General features: G+C 38.9%; 1 protein-coding gene across 2 annotated transcripts in view; it reads left to right on the top strand.

The window, feature by feature from the left end:
• Positions 1 to 14,043, top strand: part of FLNB (filamin B) — a 193,532-nt gene that overhangs the window by 124,828 nt on the left and 54,661 nt on the right. For both annotated transcript variants that reach the window (XM_063426871.1, XM_063426870.1), the window contains exons 20-25: positions 1,630 to 1,892; positions 3,588 to 4,185; positions 4,771 to 4,944; positions 6,181 to 6,343; positions 7,077 to 7,237; positions 11,449 to 11,616. In XM_063426871.1, coding sequence (XP_063282941.1) covers positions 1,630 to 1,892; positions 3,588 to 4,185; positions 4,771 to 4,944; positions 6,181 to 6,343; positions 7,077 to 7,237; positions 11,449 to 11,616 — 1,527 coding nt within the window. The remainder of the gene's footprint in view (positions 1 to 1,629; positions 1,893 to 3,587; positions 4,186 to 4,770; positions 4,945 to 6,180; positions 6,344 to 7,076; positions 7,238 to 11,448; positions 11,617 to 14,043) is intronic.

The following is a 14,043-nucleotide window of genomic DNA, read 5'->3' as shown; positions in this document are numbered from 1 at the left end:
CCCCTTAGTGGTCTATCCTCCACCCCCCCTTAGTGGTCTCTGCTCTCCCCCACCCTCTCTTAGCAGTCTCTCCTCACCCCCCTCCCCTAGTCTCTCCACCACCCCCTCCCTCCTTTAGTGGTCTCTCCCTCCCCTACATTCTCCTCAACCCCCCCCCTCCTTTAGTGGTCTCTCCTTCCCCCACGTTCTCCTCAACCCCCCCCCCTCCTTTAGTGGTCTCTCCTTCCCCCACGTTCTCCTCAATTCCCCCTGTGTTCTCATCTCCCCCCGCGTGTTCTGCTCCCCTTCTCCTCTTCTCCCCTCCCCTCCCTGTAATCTTCTCCCCTCCCCCTCCCTGTAATCTTCTCATCTTCTCCCCCCCTGTAATCTTCTCCACCCCTCCTCCTCCCCCCCCTGTTCTCCTCACCTCCTCTTCCTGTAGCGTGGCCGAGCTCCAGGAGTTTCTGTTTCCTGTACCCGGCCGGACTGATAGAAAGTGCACACTGAGTTTGCACTTCCTGTCAGTCCGGATGGGTTGCGGACCGGAGAGGAGCTCGGCCACGCTACAGGGAAGGGGAGGTGAGGCAGTGCGGCAGACGCCTGAGCGCTCTCTATAGAGCGCTCAGACGGCTGCAGTATTTAAAGGGCCGGCGATGGGGGCGCAGGACGTCCCCTCCTATATGGCGCCCTAGGCGGCTGCCTAGTTCGCCTTATAGGAAGCGCCGGACCTGCTAATACATGACCAATACAAATATTGTGCTTTTGAGGTCTTGCGAAGTCCATCTTTGTTAGCAAATTCCATATTATACGATCTCCCCATTCTGTGCTATTATTGTTTATTTAGTTCATCTTATAGAGTTGTAGAATCCGTACTTGGCTGATTATGGGTGTGCTTCTGTGGATCTCCTTATTACTTACACTGTGCCATATATCAACAAATAGATTTTACCAAAATGGGACAGAAGACAACGCCAGAAATTTGCGAAAGGGTGCAGAATAATCCCTCTTCCTCATTTAGAGTTGTCTTATGTCCGTATTGGTATATGTTGGGGAAGTCCCAGTTATTTACTTTTTATATAGTGTCAAATATTTGGCAGCACTTTTAAATTTTTATGTAAAATATAAGCTATTAAGCAAATTTACATTCTAGAAGAGGTCATCTATAAAAAGCACAAGAGCAATAAGGAGGATAAATGTATTTGCTAAGAAAAGTTTTATCAGTATAATCTGAATGCAGTGCCATGTTCAGAGCCCTATTAGTGAAAATCATTTAGTGTTTTTTTTTTGTCAATCTTTAAGGAGTTAATGCATGAAAAACATACGTTGTGTATAACAGCAAAAATATTGCGAGAACTCCCTAGTATAACGGCCTCTTTCTTTGAATGTTTCAACAGTGTAGTACTATGCAGGTCAAACAGGTAGGTGCAGTTTAAGTATGGTTAATAGGTACAGTCTAGCCTGAGGTATCTATGGAGTAGGCAACTTGTAACCCGTGTGTTTAACAGGGCTCCGTGCTCAGTGGGGTATGTCTAAACATGATTGGCCTTATGTAACTTTTCATTTAGTGTTTTTGATTAATGCATATAAAATGTAAGGTGTTTTACGGTTTGCTGTGGGGAAAAAACTAAATGTGGTTTGGCTTCTCTACAGGAGTGGAAGTTGGGAAGGATCAGGAGTTCATGGTTGATACAGAAGGTGCTGGTGGACAGGGGAAGCTGGATGTGAAGGTATTGAACCCAAACAACAGATCAGTGCCATGTCTTGTGGAACCAGTTCCTGGCAAGGAATGCAGTACTGCGAAATATATCCCTAAAGAAGAAGGTCTCTACAATGTTGACGTGAGTTATGATGGGAATCCAGTTCCTGGAAGTCCATTTACAGTGGAAGCCATGTTGCCTCCAGATCCCACAAAGGTAAAGAGATGTTTTTCTTACTAAGCATATCCAAGATTCGTAATTGTCCATTATTCTAAGTTGCACTCAACAAATACCATAACATTAGATATTTTCTTTTTAGTGGTTGTATCATATTGCTTAATCTAGGCTACAAGAAAAGTAGTAGGGAGGAGTCGGGCTCCTAGATCAGTAAGCCTTTCTTCAGTAGTGGGGAAAATAAATGGAAACCATGCTAAAGGATAGGATTGTTGAACATCTAAAATCACATGGATTTCAAGATCAGAGACAACATGGGTTTACTTCAGGGAGATCATGCCAAACTAATCTTATTGATTTTTTTGATTGGGTAACTAAAATAATAGATCAGGGTGGTGCAGTGGACATTGCTTACCTAGATTTCAGTAAGGCTTTTGACACAGTTGCACATAAAAGGCTAAGGAATAAACTGCAATCTTTAAGTTTGGATTCCAATATTGTTGAATGGGTAAGGCAGTGGCTGAGTGACAGGCAACAGAGGGTTGTTGTCAATGGAGTATATTCAAGAAAGGCCTTATTACCAGTGGGGTACCTCAGGGATCTGTACTCGGAACCCATTTGCTTTAATATTTTTATTAGTGATATTGCAGAAGGTCTTGATGGTAAGGTATGTCTTTTTGCTGATGATATTAAGATATGTAACACGGTTGATGTCCCAGGAGGGATAAGCCAAATTGGCAAATTATTTAGTAAACTAGAAAAATGGTCAGAGCTGCGGCAACTGGCATTTAATTTGGATAAGTGCCAGATAATGCATCTTGGACATAAAAACCCAAGTGCAGAGTATAGAATATTTGATAGAGCCCTAACCTCAACATCTGAGGAAAGAGATTTAGGGGTAATTATTTCAGATGACTTAAAGGTGTAATAGAGCAGCAGGAAATGCTAGCAGAATGCTTGGTTGTATAGGGAGAGGTATTAGCAGTAGAAAGAGGGAAGTGCTCATGCCATTGTACAGAACACTGGTAAGACCTCACTTGGAGTATTGTACGCAGTACTGTAGACCGTATCTTCAGAAGGATATTGATACCTTAGAGAGAGTTCAGAGAAGGGCTACTAAACTGGTTCATGGATTTCAGGATAAAACTTACAGGAAAAGGTTAGAGGAACTTAAAATGTAAAGCTTGGAGGAAAGATGCGATAGGGGGGATATGATAGAAAAATGTAAATACATGAAGGGAATCAACACAGTAAAGGAGGAAACTATATTTAAAAGAAGAAAAACTACCACAACAAGAGGACATAGTCTTAAATTAGAGGGGCAAAAGTTTAATAATAATTTCAGGAAGTATTACTTTACAGAGAGGGTAGTGGATGCATGGAATAGCCTTCCAGCTAAAGTGGTAGAGGTTAACATAGTAAAGGAGTTAAAGCATGTGTGGAATAGGCATAAGGCTATCCTAGCTATAAGAAAAGGCCAGGGACCTAATGTATTTAGAACATTGGGCAGACAAGCCGAATGGTTCTCATCTGCCGTCACATTCTATGTTTCTAAAGTTTCCTAATCTTGGTGGCATTGCCAAATGTCTTAACTACACATTTGTCAATCAATCTGTTTTTCTGAATGATCGTTCAATGTTGATGTTATTTATTTAGGAAGATATTTCTACAATAATAGGGGTGCTTGCGAAGTGTGTAATAGCTTAAGTAAAAATATTCACCAATCTCCACTTGTAGGTCAAGGCATATGGTCCGGGTCTCCAAGGAGGTCTTGTTGGAAAGCCAGCAGAGTTTACCATTGACACCAAAGGAGCTGGTACTGGTGGATTGGGCCTTACTGTTGAAGGTCCATGTGAAGCCAAAATTGAATGCTCAGATAATGGTGATGGCACATGTTCAGTCTCCTACCTCCCTACTACACCTGGAGAATATTTTGTGAACATCCTTTTTGAAGAGACCCATATTCCAGGGTCACCATTCCAAGCTGATATTGAAATGCCTTTTGATCCATCCAAAGTTGTTGCCACAGGTCCTGGTTTAGAACGTGGTAAAGTTGGGGAAACGGGTCTGGTTCATGTGGACTGTTCACAAGCTGGACCTGGAAACCTAGCAGTGGAAGCAGTCTCTGATTCTGGTTCTAAGGCCGAAGTTTACATACAGGATAACAAAGATGGAACTCACGCGGTCACCTATGTACCACTGTACGCTGGAATGTACACACTGTCTATGAAATATGGTGGAGAAAAAGTGCCAAAGTTTCCTGCTCGTGTAAAGATTGACCCTGCTGTAGATACCAGTAAAGTAAAAGTTTTTGGACCTGGTGTTGAAGGTGGAGGTAAGGAATTTTTTTTTTTTTTTTTTTTTAATATGCATTTTCATTTTCATTTAGCTTGTTAATGTTGCTGGAAAGATTTGCAAAAAATATAGGATGGTAATGAGTATGGTATTATGTTTTTAACCTGTGTAACTGCTGCATGAATAAACAAAAATGTATTTTTAAAAATTTTATATTTAGATGGTGTGTCTGCTTTAATTACAGGTTTAGATATTTTGTGGGGATAACAATCGGTAGATTGGAAAGCATGTGGAATATGCATTCACGCATGCAATGAAACTCCGCCCGCATATCTCTGCATTCACGCACTCTCTGGCATGAAATGCTGTGACGCAATCAATCAAATACAGACTGCAGTTTAGAGAGTGCATTGTAGGCCTGTTAAGTAGCCTAGGATTTGCAGAGTCCGAAACTCTAAGGCAACTATGAAAAAAGTTTTAAAATAATTTTACAAAATATTCAACATTTTTGTTCTATTTTCTGTTTGTAAATAAAACACCACTTGCGTTTATATATAGCACCAAAATCATGTTTGCTGAGTTTGCAATAATATCATTTAAGATAATTTATTTTCCTTCTCTGCAGAGGTTTTCAGAGAGGCCACAACAGCCTTTACTGTTGATGCTCGACCATTGACAAAAACCGGTGGCGATCATATCAAAACCAAAATCCGGAATCCATCTGGAGCCTCCACAGACTGTGTCGTCAATGATAATGGGGATGGGACCTATGAAGTGGAGTACACTCCTTACGAAAATGGTAGGGTACCTTTTGGGATAATCATTCCTGAGATCAGATGTAAACCCACATTTTAAAGGATTAACATTATGTGATTTAAATTGAAAATCCATTCGATTGTGCCTATCCCTACTGTCTTAATGTCTTTTAAAGATTTATTGGTCCAGAAATATTGCTAGTTTGATTTAGAAAACGTGTTTTGTTCACATCATAGGATTCACGTCTGATCTGCTTTCAAAGTGTCAGCGCCACCATTAACAAATAGATTTAATATTAGTATAGGTGTTTGATTGTATGCCACTGTAGTGCATATGTCGATGTCTCATGCAACAAATGAGATGGATTTTCAAACCTGTCTGAAATTAAAAACATTTTTTCTTCTTTGTTTATCATGATCAAGATACTGTTCAAACAACTGTTCTTTCCAGTTCTGCTTTTTACATTCACTTACCAAGTGCACTTTGACCAAGATTATCTGTGCTCAAAATATGTGCCTGCAGCAGTAAAAGTTAGTGTTTTAGAATAAAATTGTATTATGCACAAAACCAAGTTCAGGGGATAATGCGTTAAAGGACCACGATAGGCACCCAGACCACTTCAGCTTAATGAAGTGGTCTGGGTACCAGGTCCAGCTAGGTTTAACCCTTTTTGCAGTAAACATAGCAATTTCAGAGAAACTGCTATGTTTATATTTGGGTTAATCCAGCCTCTAGTGGCTGTCTCATTGACAGCCGCTAGAGGCGCTTGCGTGCTTCTCACTGTGAAAATCAGACTGGCTGAATGCGCGCGCGGCTCTTGCCGCACATGCGCATTCAGACAGAGAGGAGGAGGAGCGCTCCCTGCCCGGCGCTGGAGAAAGAGGTAAGTTTAACCACTTCCTCTGCATCCAGCCTGGTGGGGGGGTTGGAGGGGGGGGTTCCCTAAGGGGGGGGGGGCACCCTCAGGGCACTATAGTGCCAGGAAAACGAGTATGTTTTCCTGGCACTATAGTGGTCATTTAAGAACTCTAGACCAAACAAGGTTCTAAAAGTTGGAGCAGTCACCTTGGAAACCAGTAGATTTCTACCACTTGTTGGTCCACTTTACTTCAAAATTTTTCAGTTACATAACCCTCCATCTATTTGCCTACCTAAAAGTAATATAAATAGACTTTTAGTTTGTAACATTAATTTTAAAAATAATTTAGCAAATATTCATAAATAATGTTTTTATACATAGTTACACTATTTTAGCAAATAATTATTCTGTTCATGTCAGGTGTTCATGCAGTGAAGGTAACATACGATGGCGAGCCTGTTCCAAAAAGTCCATTTAAAGTAGATGTAACCGAGGGATGCTTTCCGTCACGTGTCAGCGCAAATGGAACTGGGCTAAAGGAGGCGTTTACAAACAAACCAAATGCCTTCTCGGTGATCACAAGGTAACAAAAACGCAATTGGAGAAACACACAAATACATAGCTTACTCAGGCTTGTTTTGTTTATACACTTCTTTTCATTCACAGTATAATGAATTAATTGTCTTTTCTAAAAATGCGGTTTACACTAGAACAAGATTTGTTAATATTTTGGAAACCAGTGTGTGATCATTTATTTTATAATAACGCTGTTGAAATTACCTTAAATGTGTATGAAAACATTTAAAAGAAATCTGCCTAGATACACACGAAAAAAAACGTTTTTAATCTTTTGAAGGCATATCCGCCTCCAGTAACCTACATAGGGATGTGGCCATATTGTGCTAGCACATCAGTTACTATGTAAAAGATCTCTGTTTCTCTGAGCAATAACCACATTTTAATGTGAGAAAGAAATTATTAATTTCAATTGTTGCTGAAATGACAACGAAAGTTGGAATCGGCAAGCATACAAATTGTTTTTTAAATAATTCATGACCATTTAACAATTGATGGATGTGTGTGTGTATATATATATATATATATGTATGTATAGTGTGTGTAGATGTGTATATATAATTTATTTATATCTGTTATGTTCATCACTTCGGTCAAAACTTAGACCATGAATAGGCAACTTCCAGAATAAAACTCCCTTTGTTACAGGACACTCTTGTATTTCCTACATTCCAGCTATTGTATTACAATGCATGTATTTGTATCAAACATGTATTGTAATTTCTTGTTTTATTATTCAGGGGGGCTGGAATTGGAGGACTTGGTATTACAGTGGAAGGACCTTCTGAATCCAAAATGTCCTGCAAGGATAATAAAGATGGTAGCTGTAGTGTAGAATACATCCCTTATGCTCCTGGAGAATATGATGTGAACATCACTTACAATGGAGAACATATCCCAGGTAAGGGGCATCCTATCTTTAAAAGTAATACATTTATAATAATCTCAATTTGCTATCACGTTGAGATACAAATATATTTCTCAATAAATATATATGAATAATAAGCACCGGTTTGCTACTATTACGTCTAATATTTAGATGGATAAATAATACTAGTATTGTGTGTAGTTTAACCTGCAACTCTTGGTCTATTGTTCTATGTAATTGATGTCACATATATTTTTGCTCATGTGTTGGCATTAAAGTGATACTCCAGACCTCTAAACGTCTTCAGCTTGATAAAGTGCTTTATGTTTGAAGTGTTTTTTGTTTTGTTTTTAAAATTTAACAAAGTGCAGATTTTAATAGAAATTGGCAGTTTTATAAATTAACCTTGTTAAACTCCCATGGCTGTCAATTGCACTTACCGGTCCTGTACATCCTGGTTTGGTTAGTTCAGTGGAACTAAACTCAAGAGGCAGCAATTGTTCAGAGCACCAAACTTGCACAGTCTTCTCATTGAGCGGCATTGGGAAGTCTGTAGTACAGACGTGGCTTCAGACAAAAGACCTGCAGTTTTTTACTACCTGTTTTTATATATACCTACTATTAAAAAGAAAAGTTTTGGGGTAGTGAAGTGACCCTTTAAGTTATTATGGTATAATTATGTAATATGTTCTAATAACGCCATATACGATAGCAACTTCATTGACATTGAAATGGGGCACAACGTGTTATTAGGCTTTTACACTGTCTTCCAAAGATTTGACTTTGAAATTCCTTCCTCAGCACCCAATAGCTCAACTTCCTTGTTTCCTTCCTTCAGTAACAGTCTGCTCTAGAAGGGTTTGCCTGGGAGCCCATGATAGGTTGAGAGAGCCTGCTGCTGCTCTGTCTATTCCTGGCCTCCCATTGAGAGTATTGTTATGAATTAGCTTGGTTGAATTAGCTTGGTTGATACATTGAGGGAGATCTTTTGAGTGAGACTTTGGACATCTATTAAGAAGCTCATCATAAGAAGTCAGAAATATTATCTTGGTTTTATGCAGTTGGCATTGTCCAATGACCAATGGCCCTGGGCACAGTAGTAAAGGAATCCAGAAACGAATGCACAAAACGTGCATTGCTTTTCATTGCTGTGTGGTTGTGTCAGAACAATCTCTAGATGAAACGTTCTGCTGTTCTTGGTAACAATGAACATTTTTATAGCATGCTGTGCCATGATCTTGTATAGAGATCCCTCTGAAGTAAACTTTATTTCCTGTATAACGGATAAACAACACAAATCAAACAAAAAATGTGATAAACACGTTTTGGTGAACACAATATAATAAAGTGTAATCCCTGCTCAAGCAAACATCCCATCTAGAGGAAATGCTAATATAGTTGTGCAAGAAGATTTATAGACGTAAGTTCTGCAGTCCTTTCCTTTCGGAACTCTGGGATATCTGCTATGTTGTAATGTAGGTCACTCGGGAGTAAATTGAAGACAACGTTCTTTCATGTATAATGGGTAAACAACACAAATATAAGAGAAAATTGTGATAAGCAAACTATGGAAAACTGCAATAAAAATTAGACCATGGCAGCTCGTGGAAATGAGGTAGAAGTATACACAAGGTGGAGAGCTTTCTATCCAGCTGTAATGAAACCTATGCGATTCGAGCTTTATCTAACCAAACTAAGTTTGAGTAAGATGTCCACTGTAGCTGTGAGAGAGGGAATTAGGACAAAGCATTAGCAGCAGTAAAAGTTTGTGAAGTGAGGTAGAAGTTGACTGCTGTAGAAAGGAAATGCTCGGAAACTTGATGTATGGTTTAAACAAATTGTTTTTAAGTGATATCTTCTAGCAATGTAAACTAAGGTAGAGTGTGGTAGGGTAAGATCTGACATTCCATGGAACATGGAGGTATTTCAACATAAGCCACCTCTCAGCCAAGAGGCAACATGTTTTGTTATTGCCTGTTACTATACGAAAGCCTTAAAGCACATTTAGCCAAACCCCTTCTCTCATACAAAACCATAGGGAAAAGAGAGCTGTCTGCTTATATGATGAAATATGGCATTCATGTCCCTCTTTGTGGTATGTTTCTTTGGGCCACAAAGCTATGGTTACCCAACTTTAAATAATACAGGCTCCATGTTGCAATTTTAATATTACAGTGGTATCATGAATGCCAAAAGTTGGAGGCTCTAAGTTTTAGTTTTTAAGCGGTGTACTGATTATGCTTTGTCCCAATAGTTTACAAACTAAACTGAAGAATAAATAAATACATTTTTAAACATTTGTTGCTGTTGGACGGTAAATTCCAAGCAAGTGTATGGAGATATTAAAGAATACCAATGAATGCAGTTCTAATAAGCTTATCTTAAGCACAAATGTAATTGAACTGTACGTTTTTGCTCAAACCAGGAATCCTAATTCTCCCTATGATCTAGGTGACCGACCATGGAATGATTTGTTGATGCCAGATGGGGTTTGACTATCTCAGAAACACACAAATCAGTGTAGTTTAGAGAACGGTGTGAAAATAAATACAAATCTGGGTCCAAAAAAAAAAAAAGCAGAATAACATCAATACACAGCAAACATTAAAGTTGATGGACTACAGCAGCAGAAGACCATATCGCTTTCCTATCGTTTAAATTAAGAGTAAAAAAAATGGGCACAGGTCAGGATCGGTGCATGGATTTACAACACCTCAGGCAAAATAAACTGTGTCTGCTCTTCCTCCCTTCATATATCTACCTACCTACTACCAGTCTCTTATTCACATCAGCCTTTTGTCTTTTTATATTCCTCCTCTCCATTTTTATACTGAGTGTTGGTGACTACTGCATGTGTTTGTGATGAAAACTTTGTGAGGAGACGTCTTGTGTTTCCTGTAGTAAGGTACTTGTGGTGTGTGTGAGTGTATATGTGGTGTGTGTGTGTGTATGCTGTGTGTTTGGGGTACATTGTGTCTTCCATTGGTTTAGGACCCAAGTTTAGAACCTACACTTAAGGTCTCGAGAATAAGCCTCCTCTCCCCATAGATCTTGATTGATATGTAGAGCAAACTAACAAATTACTAGTCAATTGTTTGGGTCCTAGATTAGCACATTTACAATCCTATAAAACTAGGATGTGTTCTTGGAAATAAATAGAACTATCGCAAAGTTTGGTGTTGTGCCAGTTAACGATTTAGGCTAGATTTTGTCAAGATCATTCACAGTATCGTATTTCACTCAAGGCTTTTACTTAACAACTAAGTGTATTTCTTTTCAGCTGATTTAGTGTTTAAACTCTCTGGTTGATGTAAGCAAATCTGGAGGTCATTGTTTTCATCTTCTTTGAAAAAGTGTTATTTTGCATAATTAAAACATTGTTAATTTGTTATGGATTTAAGTGTTGCACCACCGCATTCACTGGGAGAAGACGATATGTCCTATAAAATCCATTTCTCCATATTCACCATTGCTTAAAGGGCCACTCAAAGCACCAAAACCACTTTATCTTAATGAATAAATTTTGATGAAAATACTCTGCAATTTTTTTCCCCCCAGAGGAACAGTATTTTGTGCAGTTTGCCAAAACTATGCCTCTAGTGGCTGTAGTCTAGCGTAACCCGACCTCCGGCAGCATCATTAGTCAGTCCAAAACCAGAGTTCCGGACTGACTAATGTAAATTCTGCGTGAATTTCTTGCACAGTTTGTCGTTGGTGCCCTGAGCTAATGTTTGAACGGCTAGATTGGCATCCGTCTGCTGCAGCTCTTCAGAAGCCAGATGCTGCTTAGTTGGCACTAGCTGAGGCTCGACGGTAGCCAGGTAATAGTGAAATTGTGGAAAACAAGGGAGTTGTAGTGGCTGGAGTTCTCCTTTAATATTCTGAAATATATTATTTCCTTCATTCTCATTATTCACCTACACCTTTGCAATGCCAAAAAAATATTGTGTAGTTCTTTGCCTTAAAGCAGTTTAATGTGACTGAAGAAAATCTTTAAGTATACAACCTATTTTTTTGTTGTTGTAGTGAAACGTGGAACTTGATGGCATTTAGCCACAAAAGCACCCAATGTTTCCAGAGAGAGAAACATATTTCCATTATGCTTTGTCATTGTTGTAGTTATCATGGGGCAAGAAGCATAATTTTGTTGCTAGAGGTATCTAAAATGTAAATCTGTCCCTGATGACTCTCTTTAGCCTATCCATATTACACTTCAATTTTTACCCTGTGTTTTTTCATTGCAGGAAGCCCCTTCAAAGTCCCAGTGAAAGATGTTGTAGATCCAGCCAAGGTTAAGATAAATGGTCCTGGATTGGGAACTAGTGTCCGGGCAAAAATCCCTCAACAGTTTACTGTGGATTGCAGCAAAGCAGGTGTTGCACCCCTCAATGTGCAGGTGACGGGACCAAGAGGTAAGTTATTCAGTAAATGGGAAAACATTTTAGTGTTGCATTTTTAGGCACTGTTTTTTTTTTTTTGTGTTGCCTGATGTGCTATCAATATTTTTTAATCCTATTGGCTTATTTAATTTGAGTACCAATCTTGCTTCCTAAGTTCAGATGAATAACCACTCTAGAAGTGTTAGACTGACTGTCAGAGCTTAATGTGACAAGGAAGCTTGTTCGGATCATCTTCTTGGATATATGTTCAGAGATTCAGCCTTTCGGACTTGTCCGTGAATTTTGAAGGAGATTATCCTATCATTCTTACATTGTATAGCATGGCTAAGCAAATGGAAGATTGTCAGATGTTATAGAACTCCCAACGGTTCCATGATGGTTTGCCGATGTTTAGAATGAAACATTTTCATGGCATCTGCAGTTCTACAACAGTTAAGAATTTGCTCATCGTTGCTATGGGCAAGACTCTGCCCATACAATTACCGTGAGTGCCAGTATAGTCCTGCCCTATAAATCATTGGGAAATTGACGAGTCTGTTGCTTTTTTGCATCTGTGAATGAATTATGTTTAGATTATATGTATTATCCGTGTATGTTCTGCAGCAGCTGAAGGCCTTATAGTATTGCAATCTGTGGTATGACCAATGTGATTTAGTGATGTTCCCAGTTCTGTGGTCACTGGGTTTGTTGACTAAACATTAAGTTGACAAACAATTTTCAATACTTATACCAAAATAGCACAGCCGTCCTGTCTTTTTAACTTGGCTGGCTGTCTTTATTTTTTATTCCAGTTGCTCGAATCTTTTTTTTTTTTTTTTTCCCAGCTTTCTGTTTGGGAAAAAGTATTTTTGTGGCCATCAAGTTAAACTGCACAAGAGTAAGAAAAAAAAAAAAAAACTCACAGACCTGGATTTTATAATGATTTTTATTTCTAGTCAATGAGACAGATTCGCAAACAAGACGCAGTCCACTGAAAGCCATTTCAGATTTCTTTAAAGGTGACTTCAAGCGGGATGCAAATGACCCAGGTTTGAACTTCAGTCTTCTGCTCCAGGAAAAACAAAAACAAATGAATCCTGATTCTATTCTTCTGTGTAGTCTAGCTAATAGCATCAATCACCTCTAATCTATTAATGGCTCCAATTATCATCCCAACCAGTGACATTAATATGTTTATTGCAATTTTTTTTCATATTAATATTACCGTATTTCATTAAAAATAAACTGTTGATTGAAAATTGATTTAGAGGTGTGTTCTCATGGGATTGCCAACCAGTAGCATGGAGAGGGGGGGGGGGGGGGGGGTGAGGGTTGTAACTTGGTCTCATATGAAAAAATGAGTCCACAGTGGATTTTGTGCTAATAAATACCATTATCCTCAGCCATGAAAGAAAACAACACATGCTTATTTGGCCAACATAGTAGTGGTGATATCCTGAGAAACTAAATTTCACATTTTTAAAGTATAAGCATCACTGTCCACACTGAACGTTATTGTTCGGATAGTTGTATTACAGTGAACTTGTCATGACCAGTTTAACTTTGCATATAACCTCTCTTAAAGAAACTGTTTTATAGTATTTATCATGAAGATATTTTATAGTTTTTGTGAAGTATTGTAATCTTGCCTCCTGTTCAGAGTGGCAGTGCCTCTGAGATCCACACTACCTATCTCATTGAATGTATGGACTTCAGTCTTGAGTTGAGGGGATAGCACTGCGATGGAAAGCAGGAGAACCCTCCTACAGGCGGTACTCCAGTTCTGCCTTAACTCAGTTGTCTGCATTGACTTCTGTGTTTGGCACATAGGTCTATACAAAAGGTGAGAGAGGGACCACCTAAGGACCATTAAATTTACAAATTCTAGCAATGTGAATACAATTTTCAGCTCTTGACCATGATACTTTGGCAGTTGCTATGTTTTTGTATCCACATACCATCAAAGCTTTCGCTGTGGCAGAATAAATATTATGTAAAGTAACAAAGAGAGACGAAGACAGAGTTACCAGATTTATATCTCTTTGTGAGACTCTTATTAATAATTCTGTCAGACGGAGGTTAAAAGAACTACCAGGCTCTATGTAGATTCCTTGTAAATTCAGCATGAAATCTGTATATCACAGTGACTCCTTTTGGATTCCTAGCTGTGGCTTATTATTTGATTACCCCTCAGAACCACGTGACTTCCACAAACTGGGCAACATGTTTAAGCCCTGCTTGACAGAATGTAGAATTTGTATATCTTCAGCAAAAATGTGGCAAAACCTCATGCATGTGATTAAATTTGTTTTGTTACACCAAACAATATGTTTCGAGTTGCTGCCAAAAACGCAGCATTAAGTTATGATTATAGTTAGAATTGTACTACAACTTGTGATGGCTGAGGATATTGAGAACTGCAGGCAAATTGCTGGCAAACCTAAACATTGGACACCCTGA

This window comes from Pelobates fuscus, chromosome 7 (assembly GCF_036172605.1).
Source record: "Pelobates fuscus isolate aPelFus1 chromosome 7, aPelFus1.pri, whole genome shotgun sequence".
NCBI lineage: Eukaryota > Metazoa > Chordata > Amphibia > Anura > Pelobatidae > Pelobates > Pelobates fuscus.
Note: the sequence above shows the minus strand (reverse complement) of the source record. Positions and strands in the feature narration are given on the sequence as shown.